At 42.4% G+C, this 16,717-nt stretch overlaps 1 protein-coding gene across 2 annotated transcripts in view; it reads right to left on the reverse strand.

The window, feature by feature from the left end:
* Nucleotides 1–237: 237 nt before the first annotated feature.
* The window catches only part of EPS8 (EGFR pathway substrate 8, signaling adaptor), a 166,267-nt gene continuing 149,787 nt past the window's right edge, over nt 238–16,717 (reverse strand). For both annotated transcript variants that reach the window (XM_070947110.1, XM_070947109.1), the window contains exons 18-21: nt 6,509–6,722; nt 3,466–3,646; nt 2,610–2,739; nt 238–1,638 (exon numbers count right to left, since the gene is read on the reverse strand). In XM_070947110.1, the coding sequence (XP_070803211.1) occupies nt 1,525–1,638; nt 2,610–2,739; nt 3,466–3,646; nt 6,509–6,722 (639 nt within the window). In that variant the 3' untranslated portion in view covers nt 238–1,524. The remainder of the gene's footprint in view (nt 1,639–2,609; nt 2,740–3,465; nt 3,647–6,508; nt 6,723–16,717) is intronic.

Here is a 16,717-nt window from a genome sequence, read left to right on the forward strand (position 1 = left end):
AAAGAACCTTCTGAACTGAGAGGGGGAAGATTTTGTACGAAGTAGAAAGACGTTTTCAAACTTGTGAAGTGGTAGAACTGCCTTGGGATGATTCCCATCCCTCTCTGCTGATGGTTTATTTATTTATTTAAAAAAAAAAAAGGACACCTGTTCTTTGGAACTCAAAAGAAAAACTTGCATCCTCTTTCTCATAACAGACAATGCAAACCACTTCACGTACATCAATCAGTTCACGTACATCAGTGTTTATTGCAGACTTTGAAGAGTCATGAAAAAAAAAAGGCACCATAAAAATCAATACATCTCATCTAGGTTGGTCAAAGGAGACATTTTTTTCCTAGTTTGCCTTGATGTGCCATGTGACAGAAAAGAACATTTTGCACAGAAGAAAAAAAAATTATACTCCTGTATTTACTGGAATATTTTGGGTATATTTTTTTAAAAAAAGATTTAAATTGGAAATCAAGATGGAATTTTGTAGCTTAAAAAAAAAAACATTTATAAAGACCTTCTTCCCCCCCCCACCTTTTTTTTCCCTTTCCTTTTCATCTGGTGAAGTGAAATATATATACTTTTTAAATTAAAAAAAATGCAATACTAGTAAGAAATAATACTGTGAACTACCACATGGATATCAAAATAAGATCTAAATGCCCCTACATTTTTAAAATTTGTGCTATTGTTTATTGTATTAGTGTTTTCCTTGATTCGTACTTATTCCTCCCCCCCAAAACAGACCAATAATTGAAATGCAGAATAAATTACATTGCTATGTACACTTCCATTAAGAAATCATGACATGATGCCGTTAGAAGAATTTAATCTGTGCTTGTAAGATTAGCGTGGTCATTGATCATATAATTAAAAAATACATCTGGGAAATTCTACATAAATGTGGAAATCTTAAGTGCTGGAAGATAAGAAAAGCCGCCGTCCATAATTATGGCAAACGGTGTGGATGGCATGAATAAAAGGAATGTTGTGCCATCATAAAACCCTTTGCGGTCCTGTTGATTTTCAATGGCAGACATTTAAATATCAGTTTCACTTTTTTTTTTTTTGGTTGAAATCAATGGGACCTGGACAAGAGAATCAACGCTGGCCGGATCGCGCCTTTGGGACTTTCTGCTTGACTGCAGATTTCAACGCATTTCGTCAGATGGCTCAGTCTGAGGGCAACTCAAAAAAATTGCAATGTGACTTTGCTAGGCTGTGGAAAAAAGATGAGCAAAGCATGAATTTTCTCTCTCAGGAGGCCTGGTTAAGGAACCCCTCCAGGGAATAATATTCTTCTCTATATTTTTTTTTCCCGTCAAGGGAGAGGCAAAACAGCAATTGTATCCTCCCTCTTAGCCCCCAACTGCATGCTCCCTTAATGGCATGATATCGTAGTTACATAAATAGAGACAATCGCCCGACATTTCCCCCTCATGGCTTCCTAAAACAAAGCATGATGGAACAATGCCAAGAACAACGGGTTTCCCCCCTCAACAATAAACCACAAAACATTTGTAGATGAGTCTATTAATGACCACTGCTCTCATCAAAAGATTCGACCCCTGAATCAGTGGCAGCGGCGTTGAGTTTCTCCTTCCGCCTTTTCATGATCTCTTGCAGTTCTGAACTTCCACTGGAATTCTGTAGGGATAAAAAAAAACCAGGGGTGAAATCCAGCAGGTTCTAACAGGTTCTGGAGAACCGGTAGCGGAAATTTTGAGAACTGGCAAATACCACCTCTGGCTGGCCCCAGAGTGGGGTGGGAATGGAGATTCTGCAATATCCTTCCTCCAGGAATGGGGAGGGAATGGGGATTTTGCAATATTCTTCCCCTACCATGCTCACCAAGCCGTGCCCACCACGCCCACCAAGCCACACCCACAGAACCGGTAGTAAAAATTTTTGAATTTCACCACTGGACAAAACGTATATTTTTTTTTTGCAGAAATGTACTCTTCTGAGCTAAATCCAGTACACACTACAAAACCTGGAAATCCCAAAGTTGTTTTTCCAAAAGGCAATTGGACTTCCTTGGGTTTTTTTTTTCTTTGAAAACATTTCGCTTCCCATCCAAGAAGCTTCTTCAGTTCAGTTCAGAACTGAAGAAACTTCTTGGAAGAGAAACAAAATGTTTTCAGAGAAAAAAAAAAAACCCAAGAAAGTTCAGTTGCATTTTTGGAAAAACACCTTTGAGACAACTGTGACCTTGATGATTGAGACTCTCCACAGACATTAACATCTGGGAATTTAATTTTATTCAACCTCTAAAGCAGCAGTGTCAAACTTGATTTCATTGAGGGCCGCATATATACTCAGCAAAGCTGAGTGAGGAATTCTGGGAGTTGAAGTCCACCAGTCTTAAAGTTGCCAAGGTTGGAGACCCCTGCCCTACAGCCCTTAAAGCCCAAAAAATATGATGGGTTCCTACATGCAGATGGCTTCTTGCTCCCTGGTCTAAGATAGGTAAACGTCCTCCTTTATTTATTCATTAAATTTAAATGCCACCCAACTCTCTATCAAGAGTGAACTTCCCTCCACAAACACTTCTTTGCCCAGGATGACCATCTCCTGTGCCACAGTGTGAGTAGATGAATAACGTGTTTACTACTTACATCTAGTGCTGCCTTCTGAACAGTAATTTGGCTGTAGACTCGAGCGCCTTCTGGGCACACAGATTTAAGTTCATCTTTGTTGAGGGAAAACAGTTGTGCACCAGTCAAAACTCCAAGGCTGTTCACGGTCCTGCGTGAGGAGTAATAACGTATGAGCAATGACCCTTTTTACATCTGAGAGAATAGATGCTAATTAATCAACAGAAGCAGACGCAGGAAGGACCCTGTGATCTTTCGGATGCTATTGTGCTATAATTCATTATCTCATGTCTTAATTAACCAAGCTAATTGGGAATGACAAAAATTGCATTCGGACAGCATCATTCTAGACCTCATGTGAACCTCATCCATATTTAGGAAGTTCCTAAAGGGGCATGCGTAAGTGCACTAATGGGCCTATCATCCCTGTCACATTTTAGTTTTCTCATTTTATTCATTCAAATTTGTAATTTTTGTTTGATGAATAAATAACTAAATAAATAGAATGTTAAACACCAGGGAAATCAGGAGATTCAGGCAGTTCAAATGAGTATAAAGATTTATTTCAAGTTTAAGCTCTCCACAAGAATCTGAACTACTAACAGTCAAAGGGAAATTAGCGGGAGATAAGAAAGGCATGCAGGGATTCGTGACTGATGACGTGTTTCACCCCCTCCCTCAGGCGCTGCCTGGTCATCTCCTACATGGGAGATATAGTTATGGTCAGTTATAACAACGCAATTACACATTCATGTAACTCAAAATAAAATCAGTTTCACATTATATCCCTCAGGTCCAAAGTCATTTGTCTAAGCATACATACAACGGTTTGAAGCTCTGGTTCATTCAAAAGAGCTGGTTACTCCTTCGGACTTACACTGAGTTGAATCCTTTGGCTTGTAGCCAAACTTTAATGTCTTCCGGAGAGGATTCGTAGTTGATATTGACTACGGGGGCACTGGAGCGTGGCACTTGGAACTTCTTTTGGGCAGTATTCCGACCAATAGTGAGACGGTGAATGAGTTCATCTTGAACTTCCTCCATCTGAGATTTCCTTCCTGGGAAGGGGGCAAAGCAAGAGAACTGGAGGAGACTGGCAGTTTCAAGTCAATGATTCACATTCAATACTCCATGATGGACAAGGTCAGATCAATCCAAAGGAAACGAAACACCTAGAGCAGCGGTTCTCAAACTGTGGTCCGTGGACCCCTGGGGGAAGGGTGTGATGTCATCACAGGGAGTCCATGAAGGCTTGAAGAAATGTTATGATTTAAATCTTGAGTTAAGTCTTGGGAGGGGTCCGTGATGAAGAAAAGGTTGAGAATTATTGACTTACAGCAAGGGTGTCAAACTCGATTTCATTGAGGGCTGCATCAGAGTTGTGTTTGACTTTGGGAGGCCGGGGTGGGTGTGGACAGCTCAATGTCACTCATGTTGAGTGGCCCGAGCACTCTGCCAGTGAAAACGGGCTCCTGATCTCCGTTTTTGGCTGTGACAACCTCCTGCGACCCTCTGCCAGTGAAAACAGAGCTTTCCCGAGCTCTGTTTTCGCTGGCAGAAGGTCGCAGGAGGCCGTCACAGCCAAAAACGGAGATCAGGAGCCCGTTTTCACTGGCAGAAGCACCGCAGGCCGGTCCTTCGCTGTGTTTCCAGGGTGGCCCTGTGGGCCAGATCTAAGCACCTCACAGGGCGGATCTGGGCCCTGGACCTTGAGTTTAACACCCCTGACCTACAGTATTTATCTGCCTCTGAGTACCCACTGATTGGAATGAGTGCGAGGAAAGACAAACTATCACGTGCCCCATTTTGCAAGGGACGAACATGTCTGCCAAGCTTTATCATGCTTGGGTTTTGAATCTCAAGTCTTTCCTGTATTGTTTTCGTATCTGTTTGTGTGGGGGTTTTTAAAAGAAAAATCTGAACAGATATTAGTATGTGCAGAATCTTGGCACGTGTGTCTTTTATTCCATGCACTGCTCTGAGTACGGCATGAGCATTTCTTTTCAATCATCTTTCCTTACTACACGATGTCTTTCTGCACACTCTCCTCTAATATGCCCCTCTTTGTATGTTCCTTTCTCTATATTTATTTTTATTTATTTATTTTTAAATTTGTATACCGCCCTTCTCCCTGAGGACTCAGGGCGGTGAACAGCCAAGTAAAAACATAAACTACAAACATTAAAATACAATTAAAAGATATATATAAATTTGGCCCCATGATTAAAAACAATAACAGACAATTAAAAACATTTTAAAAAGTGTTAGGCCAGCCCGGCTTGCTGGAAAAAGAAGGTTTTAAGGGCACGGCGGAAGGCACCGAGGTCTTGGATTCTCCTTATCTCTGGGGGCAGCTGATTCCAGAGGGTAGGTACCCCCACAGAGAAGGCCCTCCCCCTGGGGGTCACCAGCCTACATTGTTTGGCTGATGGCACCCCGAGGAGGCCCTCTCTGTGGGAGCGCACAGATCGATGGGAGGCCGTCGGTAGCAGCAGGCGGTCTCAAAGATAACTAGGTCCTATGCCTATATATTTTGTGCACATGCATTCAGTTGTAAACCGTATATCAAACATCAAATTGCCTGTGCGGTTGGGATTTCATTGATGCCTAAGTTCAAAAATGAGAATTGGATAGGTTTACATTAAAATCAAACAATTTTATCCTCTTCTCTGTGCCATGACCTGTAAAAGTGGCCTAGTCTGCCTACTTTTAGTATGCCTTTCTGAATTCGGAATAAGAACAATTCTCATTCCCAAAAGTATATTGCATTTTGAAGCCAGGGATTAAGAGAAGAACCACGAAGTTCTGGAGTCATGCAAATGTCAAGAGTGGGAATAACAGTCTAGGCAATGTTTTTTTAAAAATGTTTAAAACGTAATCTTTCTGCCTTCCTTCTGTTGGTAAAAATTAATCATGCACCTAACAGAGATCATCCTGTTTTCTCCCTGTTATTACAAGGATTAGGAATCTGGCTTTTAAACAAAGCAGACATCCTCTGAATGTCATTTTTTAAAAAAGCAACCTTTTTTCTGGATGACATTCAGTTGTAGAGGGAGGGAGGAAGGAGAAGGGGAAGGGAAAGTCAAGGAATTTTCTTCCCATCTGTCAGACTTCCCTCTCTATCATCAGTGGAACGACTTGACTCCAGAAGCTGTACAGTAGTGGCCAAAATTGTGGAAACCTTTTGGGAAAAACGTATTTTCTAAAACTAACTAATAACACCACTTTTATTTTTTTTTTGAGTAGTACCATAATTTAATCAAGAATGTAATGCAATAGCTTTTATGAAGGATTTGCTATTAGAATAGCAGTTACAGTATAAAGAAGAAAAGTGAAATACGTAGAAAAAACGAGATATACAAAAATTATCACCAGAGAAAAAACGAGATATACAAAAATTATCACCGTATCAGTTAATACTTAGTTGGGTAACCTTTAGCATGAATTACGGCCTTACAGTGTCTTCCCATGGAGTGAACCAAGTCTTTTAGTTCTGCAGCTGTTCTAATGTGGAACCAAGATTGAATGATTGCTTCTATTAACTGGGTTTTATTGCTGGGTTGCTTCTGACTAACAAGTTTCTTTAGTCAGCTCCATAGATTTTTCAATTGGGTTAAGGTCTGGGCTATTCCCAGGCCATTCCAACAGTGGAATAGGATTATCTTGAAACTCCAAATAAAAAGTGGTGTTATTAGCCATCAAACCTCAAAAATACACTTTTCCCAAAAGGTTTCCACAATTTTGGCCACTACTGTAGGTGCTCCAACAATGGAGGTTTTTAAGAAGAGACTGGATAACCATTTGCCTGAAACGGCTGAAGGTTTCCTGCTTGAGCGAGGGGTTGGACCAGAAGGCCTCCAAGATCCCTTCCAAATCTGTTATTCTGAAAGAAACAAAGATGAACCTGGAGAGAAACTCACGATCAACAGGTGGCAGTTTTTGCCTCTGGCCATCCCGGCCACCGTCGCTTGATGTGCTGCTCTGGCGGCTGATGGCCCCGGGGACCTTTGGCACCGGAACGGGGACAGGAGCAGGGACACAGGGTGGGAGGGGGACCGGAAGCGGCATCTGTGGTGGTGAAGGAGCAGCAGGCATGGGGTCTGGTTGCTTTGGAGCAAAATCCGTCCTTTGTTTCTGTACAACAGAAGGGAAGATTCATTTACCAAAGTGGGGTTGGAGGGAATGAATTCAAAATCTTTTGGATAAAAAAAAAAATCTGCATTTCCCCAAGCAGATGTTTGCTGTGTCAAGCATCCAAACCTACTCATCTCCAGAGAAACTCAAACACTCATTTCTACAAATTTCAGGGGAAGGCAAAGAAATGAAATCATGAAGTCCAGTCTGCTCTGTTATTATCTCTTAAACACTCTCTTTTTTAAAAAAAAAATTAAAAAAAATAAAGAATAGGAACGCATTTACAAGGTTGTCTTTACAAACAAATCAGGCTATAAACTCCAAGCACATAACAGTATCAAATTTCTTTGTCATGAATAGAGAATAATTATGTAAGCGTTTGGCAATTTCATATGTTCCTTTCCATTCGGGACTCAAAAGACTGGAATTGGAAAAAAAAAATGCTATAAAGAAAGCAGAGAATGGATATGACGAAATGTAAAATGGTTGGGTAAGATAAAAAGGTATGGATGGAGAAGTACAGTGAATAGTGTGGAGTCCTTGGTGATCTCTTTTTTTGCAGACATTTCATTACCCAAATAGATAACTTTATCAGTACTAGAAGAAATGGGGTTTGCCCTCTATTTATAGACAATGGTTTGTCCTGTCGGTGTTGGTGGGAGTATTCTTGGTGGTTCCTTTGATTAAGCTCTTGGCAATTCCTTGACTGGGGTATTTTTTTTTTTTTACTGCTTGGCATCAAATGGTTGTTGACTGCTAGCCAGCAGGTGTTGTGGTCTCTTAGCTTTTTGATTATCTCTTTTGAAAAGTGTGTAGATGTTGTTTATCTCTATGTGTCTGTGGATGGCTAATTTGGGTGAATGCCAGGCTTCCAGGAATTTTCTAATAATTTTGGACTTAGCTTTGCTTGGTCTAGGATGCTCAGTGACAAAGAATATCTCAACCCCACTCCTTTCCAGCATTGATGGTTGTGTAATGAAACATCTGGAAGAAAACAACGTAGCTCAGAGAACACTAAGGACCCCACATCCCTGTGCTACAAATATTCTCTTCTATTGATATAGTGAATAGTGTTGGCGGAATGGGACAACTTGCCATAGCCAACTCACCACGGCCAACACACCACAGCCAACTCGCTGCAGGACAATTTTAACAATTCTACTTAATTATTTAAAATAAATAAAAACAATATTTTAATTTTTGCCATTCACATTTCATTCTGTTCCTCCTTTTGCATCCTTTCTTTAATGATTCTATTCCACCATTTCTTGATATTAGTCTAACTCTTGTCCTGCAGCGAGTTGTCCTGCATCGAATTGGCTGTGGCTACTTGTCCTGAAGCGAGTTGGCTGCAGCAAGTTGGCCATGGTGAGTTGGCCATGGCAAGTTGGCCGCATCAAATTGTCATAGACCCTATTGTTGGGGCTAGATTTAGCTGCGATTCATTTTCTTTTACTCATGTCATGAATGGATTGTTTTTGGGTTATGATTTCATACTTCTTTTATGTGCTCTGCCTACCAGTGCTTCCTCTGAAATGTAAGAATAGGATAGGTATGACTGTAAGTTATAAGAAGTTGATGTGGGAAGAGACAGAAAAAAAGATATCAAGAAGTCAACACACTAAACTAAAAATCTTCCCCAAATCTTTTTAAAATGTTTCATTTCAAGCAATCTGAATTACCTCAGAGAGTTCTCCTAGTAACTGCTGTGAGGGAAATAAAGTCAATCAATGCAAATTAGTCTTAAGTTTAAAAAGTTTAAAAACAAACTTAGAACTGGCATCATAATTCAAACAAGCTTTTGGCATTTTAAGTAATATTCATTCATCTTGATGATGCTAATTGCTTACTATTTTTTAAATAGTGATAACTTTATGATTACTGGAGATCACCATGTGCCAAGAAACAAAATAAAACTGATATTGCCTCTATCACATTAGGCCAAGACACAAAAATAGAATGGAACGTTTTATGATATATTGAACTAAAACAGAATACACCACTATATGTTGTATTTCCCTACCATATCCTGGAGTAATAAAACACCCTTTTCCCAGCCGAGGAGTATTATGAGATGCTTGCAAAGACTTTTAAGTTGGGCCACCAGAAATCAAAACATTTTCAAAACAGAAGTGTTGACTTTTAAAAGGGAATTCAAACAGTCCATGTGCAATTAGGAAGCACATACACTCTCCTTCTTTATCCAAGAAGAGAAGGAGATGAATGCATAACTTAGGAACATGATGTATGTTGACTACCTGGATCAGGGATACCCAATCAGAAGAACCTGGTAGCCCTTTTTCCTTCTGGCATATTTTTTATTAAAAGGCACCAACACTTGTGAATTGCAAGTCGCTTCCTTGGAAACATGAATCTGGGGGTACAGAGACAAATTTATTCTCTTGTGCCACTTACTGCTTCTTGAAATCTGCCAAGGGGACAGTGTCCAAACCCTAATACAACAGAAGTGCCCTTCTCAAATGTCTCTATACCACAAGGCTATTACACAACATGGTTAACTGTGGTCTTGATCTTGGTGGGGGAAGATAAACTCTGGATCCACTTCTCTTTGCAAGGGAATGATAGGAGTTGTAATCCATTAGATAAAGAAGGTGCCAGTCCAAGGAAAGCTGATTTGGAGGTAGCCTTTTCCACAGGGGCAACTCTTATTTACCTGTTACCTTTGTTTTTTTGAAAAAAAAAATAGGGGAAATTAAGAGAAGCTACCAACTGGACTAGAAGAATACTGTCTTAATCAATCCCAAAGGTGCTTTTTTCAAGAGGCGACTGGACTTTCTGGATTTTCTTTGAAGACATTTCGCTTCTCATCCAAGAAGCTTCTTCAGCTCTGACTGGATCGTGGGAAATGGAAGGATTTATACTCCTTGCAGATTTAAATCTCTCTCTCTCTCTCTCTCTCTCTCTCTCTCTCTCTCTCCCTCTCTCTCTCTCTCTTGTCTGTCTATCTGTCTATCTACCTACCTACCTATTGTCTGTCTGTCTATCTATCTGTCTGTCTGTCTGTCTGTCTATCTGCCTATCTATCTATCTATCTATCTATCTATCTATCTATCTATCTATCTACCTACCTACCTACCTACCTACCTATCATTTTTCTGTCTATCTAATCCAGGGGTGTCAAACTCAAGGCCCAGGGCCCGGATCCCGCAGGGGACTTAGAACTGGCTCACAGAAACAGTGAAGGACTGGCCCTCTCGAGCTCCATTTTCACTGGCAGAGGGTTGCAGGAGGCCATGACATCCGAAAACGGAGCTCAGGAGCCTGTTTTCGCTGGCAGAGCACTTGGGCCACCACAGTCACCCTCACCCCCGAGAGGAATGACATTGAGCTGGCCACGTCTAGCCTGGCCATGCCTACTCTGGTTCCCCTGAGGTCAAACTCAACCCTGATGTGGCCCTCAATGAAATCAAGAGATCTAATCTATCCATCCATCCTTCCAACCATCCAACCAGCCATCTATCATTTATCTATAAAACTTAGAAACATAGGGCTGAAAGGGACCTCTGAAGTCTTCTACTCCAAACCCCTGCTCAAGGCAGGAGACCTTATACCAAACCCAGTCAATTGGTTGCCAATGATGGAGCACTCTCTGTGATCAGTGTGATGGACATGGGAGTACTGGATGGAGCGTTCCATCTAATGATGGAGCATCTACCTATCTATTGTACGGTACTTATATAGCCACCCACCTCGCAATCAAATGTCTGTGGGTACAACAAAGTTAAAAACATATATTAAAAATGATATCAATTTCTATTAAAAACGTCATTAAAAGTACCAAACTAAAACAGAATTTTAAAAAAAGAGATTGGGCAAAGAGCCAGATGTTAATTACATGGGTGCCATCTCAATATTTCCCCAGTCCTTTGGAGTCTCTAGACCTACTGACACAACGACATCATTGGCAACGTCTTCATAACTACTGTGGCTTTGGGTATTCTTTCATGCTAACACATTTCCCAGGCAGCTGAGAAAGAGGAAATGAAGAGGGCAGTTGGCAGTTCATGGGACTGTGGATGAAGTGTCCTGGCAGGAGATGTGGGCAAAATGTGTGAAAGAAAAGACTGTGACCCACCAAGAGAGATTTATTGCAAGGTTCCAAAGAACGTCAGGAGAATATAGTGTCTTAGAAAAAGAAGACTCAACTTGGCTTTCACTGTTTGCCTGGAAGCACTCATGGCCAAGGGTATTTTGGAGAGGAACGGAACCAGTGCAAATCACAATTGTAGTTAAAGGAAGCCAGCATTTAAAGATTCTGAGATAGTTTGTTGAGTTTTACACTGAGGGCAGTTTATGGCCTGTATCATTTTAATGAGTCCTCTCTCGTCCATTTCTTCTATTCTGATTCCACATTTATCTGCCATTTAGGGAAAAACCCTAAACAAAACCTGCACTTCAGTTTGTATTTTAAATGTCATTCTATCCATAGAAATATTTTCTCTCTCTGAGAATATGCAACTGTAAATGTAATTTAAGCTGAGAAGTGAAAAATCCAAATGGTATCATTGAATATGTCTGATCTATTCATTTCTCTGGGAAATGGAGATTGGGTCAGTTTCTCAATTTCTCAACGTCTCCTGGTGAAGATGGGCAAGACACAGAAAGGGGGGAAAAAGAAGTGAACAAGAATGTGGCCTTTCAGGAGCAAATTATTCCTGTGTGAAAAATTTGTCCCCAGAGCTGCACTTGTAAGCCTTGGATGTGGCCGCAGGTGGAATCAAAATGGCAGCCAGAGCTCTGGAATTGAAGTCCTGACCCTTCAGCCTGGAGACATTAAGCTTTGATTGCACAGGCAAGGCTGTGATCTCAACTTAAATTTTGATTCCTTCTGCAGCCACTCTGGGATGTGGCTTCCCTAATCCTATTGCACAGACATCACCAAATTCCAATTTTTAATAAAACAAAAGAGAAACTAGCACGTAGCTTAAAAAAAAAAAATCACGTAAACCATAGTTTTAAGACTTGTTTAACATTAAATCAAGTCAATTATAGCTTTTTCCTATCTTTGCCTTACTATGTTTAGTATGCTAGGGACACGGTGGCTCAGTGGCTAAGATGCTGAGCTTGTCGATAGAAAGGTCGGCAGTTCAGCGGTTCGAATCCCTACTGTCGCGTAATGGGGTGAGCTCCCGTAACTTGTCCCAGCTTCTGCCAAGCTAGAAGCTCAAAAGCAGGTAAAAAATGCAAGTAGAAAAATAGGGACCACCTTTGGTGGGAAGGTAACAGCGTTCCATGAGCCTTTGGTGTTTAGTCATGCCAGCCACATGACCACGGAGGTGTCTTTGGCTTTGAAATGGAGATGAGCACCGCCCCCTAGAGTCGGGAACGACTAGCGCATATGTACGAGGGGAACCTTTACCTTTTATGTTTAGTACTTCGTGACCTCAAGCATGCTGTTTAAAGGCCAAGAGTGGCCTTCAAGTTGTGCATTCCCAGCCTATAAGTTTCTAGAAACATTAGGGACCAACAACTGACCAAATTGGCATACAGATAAGTCCTCGACTTATGACCGATTGCTTAACGACTATTCAAAGTTATGATTGACCTACCAGTATGTTGCGGCTAGTTATGACCCATATTTGAAGTTCCGACGGTCAGTTTCCCCCCATGGTCATGTGACTGGACTTTGCGCATTCGACAGCACAGCTGCGTTTATGGATGCAGGATGGTTTTGATAAAAAAACAGCACAAACATCCAATGCGCCTAGCGAGAACAATTGGTTTGCTGAACAACCACAATGCCTCCTTTACAACTGCAGCAAAAAAGGATCATAAACACAAACAAATAAGGAAACAAAAACTATGAGGAATGATCGCAGATACCATCCATTTTGTGTGGACGGCCCCTGCAAAACCCCTACATGTCAGGGTGAATGAATTAAGCAAAAAGTGATCGGCTATCATCCAGTTCACTGAAAAAATAGAAACGGAAGCGAAGAAAATTCCATTTGTTTCTTCTCACAGGAAGACAAACAGCTGAGGGAAAGAGATGTCTCTTTGGGAGACATGCGCCATCTTGTCAAAGCAGAATCTGAGAAAAACAGCCGCCTACAACAGGCAGACACCATTGGTGTTACTTCCTGAAAGATGTGCCTATCAGAAGCAGCCAACACAGAACCTATTTCTCTACTCTGCAATACTTAGACAACAGAGGTACACATTCCCAACGTTACAACTGCAGCAAAAAAAGATCATAAACACGATCAAACCATTTTACGATTATCGTCATGAGCCATGGTAGCGCAGTGGTTAGAATGCAGTACTGCAGGCTATTTCTGCTGACTGCCGGCTGCCCGCAATTTGGCAGTTCAAATTTCATCAGGCTCAAGGTTGACTCAGCCTTCCATCCTTCCGAGGTGGGCAAAATGAGGACCCAAAGTGTTGGGGGTAATAGGCTGACTCTGTAAACTGTTTAGAGAGGACTGTAAAGTGGTAAAGGTAAAGGTTCCCCTCGCACATATGTGCTAGTCGTTCCCGACTCTAGGGGGCGGTGCTCATCTCCGTTTCAAAGCCGAAGAGCCAGCACTGTCTTAAGAGCTCTCCATGGTCATGTGGCTGGCATGCCTAAATGTCAAAGGCGCACGGAACACTGTTACCTTCCCACCATAGGTGGTCCCTATTTTTCTACTTGCATTTTTTATGTGCTTTCGAACTGCTAGGTTGGCAGAAGCTGGGACAAGTAACGGGAGCTCACCCCGTTACGCGGCACTAGGGATTCGAACCGCTGAACTGCTGACCTTTCGATTGACAAGCTCAGCGTCTTAGCCACTGAGCCACCGCAGTATATAAGTCTAAATGCTATTGCTATCATGACTTAGAACATTAAGGCGCAGACTCCATTAACGGTCCTAGATTGAGGACTACCTATATTGCCTTAGAAATAAGAGATTGACCAACTTTCAAAGGAAGTTGCTGAAGTTCAAAGTAACCTGTTGAAGTCACTTCTTGGGAAGGGCTGAAGCTGCGTAAACACAAGGAGGCTTGAAAACTCAGACTCCAAGACTCATATTATGGTGTTTCTAGCATCTTTCTTTGTCCCCCTCAAGGCAGGGAAGGAATTAGTGCCTTTTATCAAAGATCAGAACTGATCCTTTGCGGCTAGTACAGATAGTCCTTGACTTATAAAACTTCACTTAGTGATGGTTCAAAATTACAGCTGCTTTGAAAATAATGACCGGTGGCCATTTTTCACACTTATGACCACTGCAGCATCCCAATGGTCACGTGATCTCACAGAGAGGGACTCCTCTGGGTGCTGTCAGCCAAACAATGTCGGCTGGCGGCCCCCAGGGGGAGAGCCTTCTCTGTGGGGGCACCTACTCTCTGGAATGAGCTCCCCCTGGAGATACGGAGGATCCCGGATCTACGCACCTTCCGCCGCGCTCTCAAGACCTTTTTATTTCACCAGGCTGGTCTGGCCTAACCTCTCCCATTCTCTTTTTAATGTAAATTTTAATTTATTCTTAACCTGGGGTTTTAAATTTGTCTTGGGCTAAATTGATTTAATTCGATTTTACTTCTGCTCTTAAATTTTTGTATTCTATGTGTTTTATCTTGTGCCTGTTCACCGCCCTGAGTCCTTCGGGAGTAGGGGTGTATATAAATCAAATAAAATGAAATGAAAATGAAATGATCAAAATTCAGATGCTTGGCAGCTGGTTCATATTTATGACGGTTGCAATGTCCCGGGGTCATATGATAATCTTTTGCAACCTTCTGACAAGCAATAGCAATAGCACTTAGACTTCTATACCACTTCACAGTGCTTTACCGCTCTCTCTAAACAGTTTGCAAAGTCAACATATTGCCCCCAGTAACAATCTGGGTCCTCATTTTACCCACTTCGGAAGAATGGAAGGCTGAGTCAACCTTGAGCCGGTGAGAATCAAACTGCCAAACTGCTGGCAGCCGGCAGTCAGCAGAAGTAACATGCAGTACTGCATTCTAACCACTGCGCCATCACAACTCATATCAAAGGGAGGTCAATGGGAAAGCCAGATTCACTTAACCACCATGTTGCCAACTGAACAACTGCAGTGATTCACTTAACAGTGTCGAGAAAAGTTGTAAAATTGGGCAAAACTCACTTAACAAATGTCTCACTTAGCAACAGAAATGTTGGGCTCAATTGTGGTTGTAACTTGAGGACTACCTGTATTTGAAATTGGGCTGCAGGCTACCTGAAATCTAGCACTGTAGCACATTAGCAGAACCCGCTTGGTTTAAACCTTTGGCTGAATAGCAGTGGTGATATTGAGCCAGTTCTATCCAGTTCTGGCGAACTGGTAGCGACAGCTGTGGGAGGCTCCGCCCACCTGCCCAGACTTTATCATGTTCCATTTATCTACATTTTTGACGCTCTGCGCATGTGCGGAAGGCGCTCCCATTTGCGAACTGGTAGCGAAGATAAGTGAATACTACCCCTGTTGCACAGGTATGGAAGGACTGACTGGAAATAGCTAAATCCTCCATTTTACTGGTTCAGGATCCCGTCAGTCACAGCTTCTGGTAAAACGTCAGATTTCAGAGAACTATATTTGTAAAACTCTGCTTGCAAGCTATACAAAGGATCCGGAACCAGCCACAATAGCTCTCTTTTTTGTCTAGCTCACATTAATTACACAGCCGTGCAGCCTGTTCATTCATTAGAATCCTTTGTCATGGCTTGGTCAATAGGGAATGCCAATCTTACATGGCTTAAAGGAAGAACAGAAACGTTTCTCCTCCCCCATTCGCTTCCAATCTCTAATGACCCGTCAACGGAAAAGATGTAGAGCAAAGGAACAAAAAAATGGGAGCATTTCACTGTAACTTTGGCACCTGCTCCTTGTTTCTGGCTTCAGGGGGGAGGACAAGAAGAAAGGAACTCAGCTCCTGCTGCTTCCCTGGCAGAATCCAGCTAATGGTGTTGACTGTGGAGAAGGCAGATTGTGATGGAATGAGAGGAAGTGTGCATCTGTGAAATTCTTCACTTTCTGAGGAATACTCTTTGGTAGACAGGGAGATCCCAGATGATTTCCCAGCTAGTTCTTGGCCAGAAACAAATTTCCTTAATATTTCAGAGAAGGACACAATTCTGGACTCTAATTGTTAAGATCAACCTCAAGAACAGCAGCCCTCCAACCCTTTGGGCATCAGGGACCAGTTCCGTGGAGAAAGGGTTTTCCACAGAACTGGAAGGGATATGGTTTTGCATGCTGCTCTATGCTCTATGCCCCTGATGGCGAACCTATGGCACGGGTGCCACAGGTGGCACATGGAGCCATATCACTGGGCATGTGAGCATTGCCGTAGCTCAGCTCCAGCGCGCACGAGTGCGCTGGCCAGCTGATTTTTGGGTCTTCCGGTCCCACTGGAAGTTGGGAAATGGGCTGTGTCTGGCCTCCGGGGGGTGGGGAAGGCTGTTTTCACCCTCCCCAGGCTCCTAGAAAGCCTCTGGAACCTGGGGAGAGTGAAAAACGGGCCTACCGGGCCCATCATGCCATCACGTGTTAAAAGCGGGGGGGCGTGCGTGCATCCGCGGGGCGCATTGAATTATGGGTGTGGGCACGCACGTGGGTGACCTCCCCGCGTTCCCCCCACTTTTGGCACGTGACGGCAAAAAGGTTAGCCATCACTGCTCTATGCTGTCCTATTTAGGCACGTTTTTGTGGCTGGGTGCATGCACGGAAGGCCGGGTGCTCACATCCTTGTGCTGGGAGAACCAGTAGGTAAATTATATGAATCCCTGTGGCATGACGGGCTCGGTGCCTGTCCATGGACAGAAGATTAGGGACCCGTGTTTTAGAACGTGCCTTCCTAAAGTAATAGGTATTTCAGGTTATTCGTCATATATTTTAAGATCAATGCAACGATTTTAGCAAGTTTTAACTCTGAATATATATATATATATTTTGCAAATGACAATAAAATACTGGTGTGCGGGGGCGATTGCTTAGTGGTTAAAGACACTGACATCCCAGGTTTGAGACCCG

This window comes from Pituophis catenifer, unplaced genomic scaffold (assembly GCF_029215685.1).
Source record: "Pituophis catenifer annectens isolate HBS135680 unplaced genomic scaffold, rPitCat1.0.hap2 SCAF_7, whole genome shotgun sequence".
In the NCBI taxonomy this organism is placed as follows: domain Eukaryota; kingdom Metazoa; phylum Chordata; class Lepidosauria; order Squamata; family Colubridae; genus Pituophis; species Pituophis catenifer.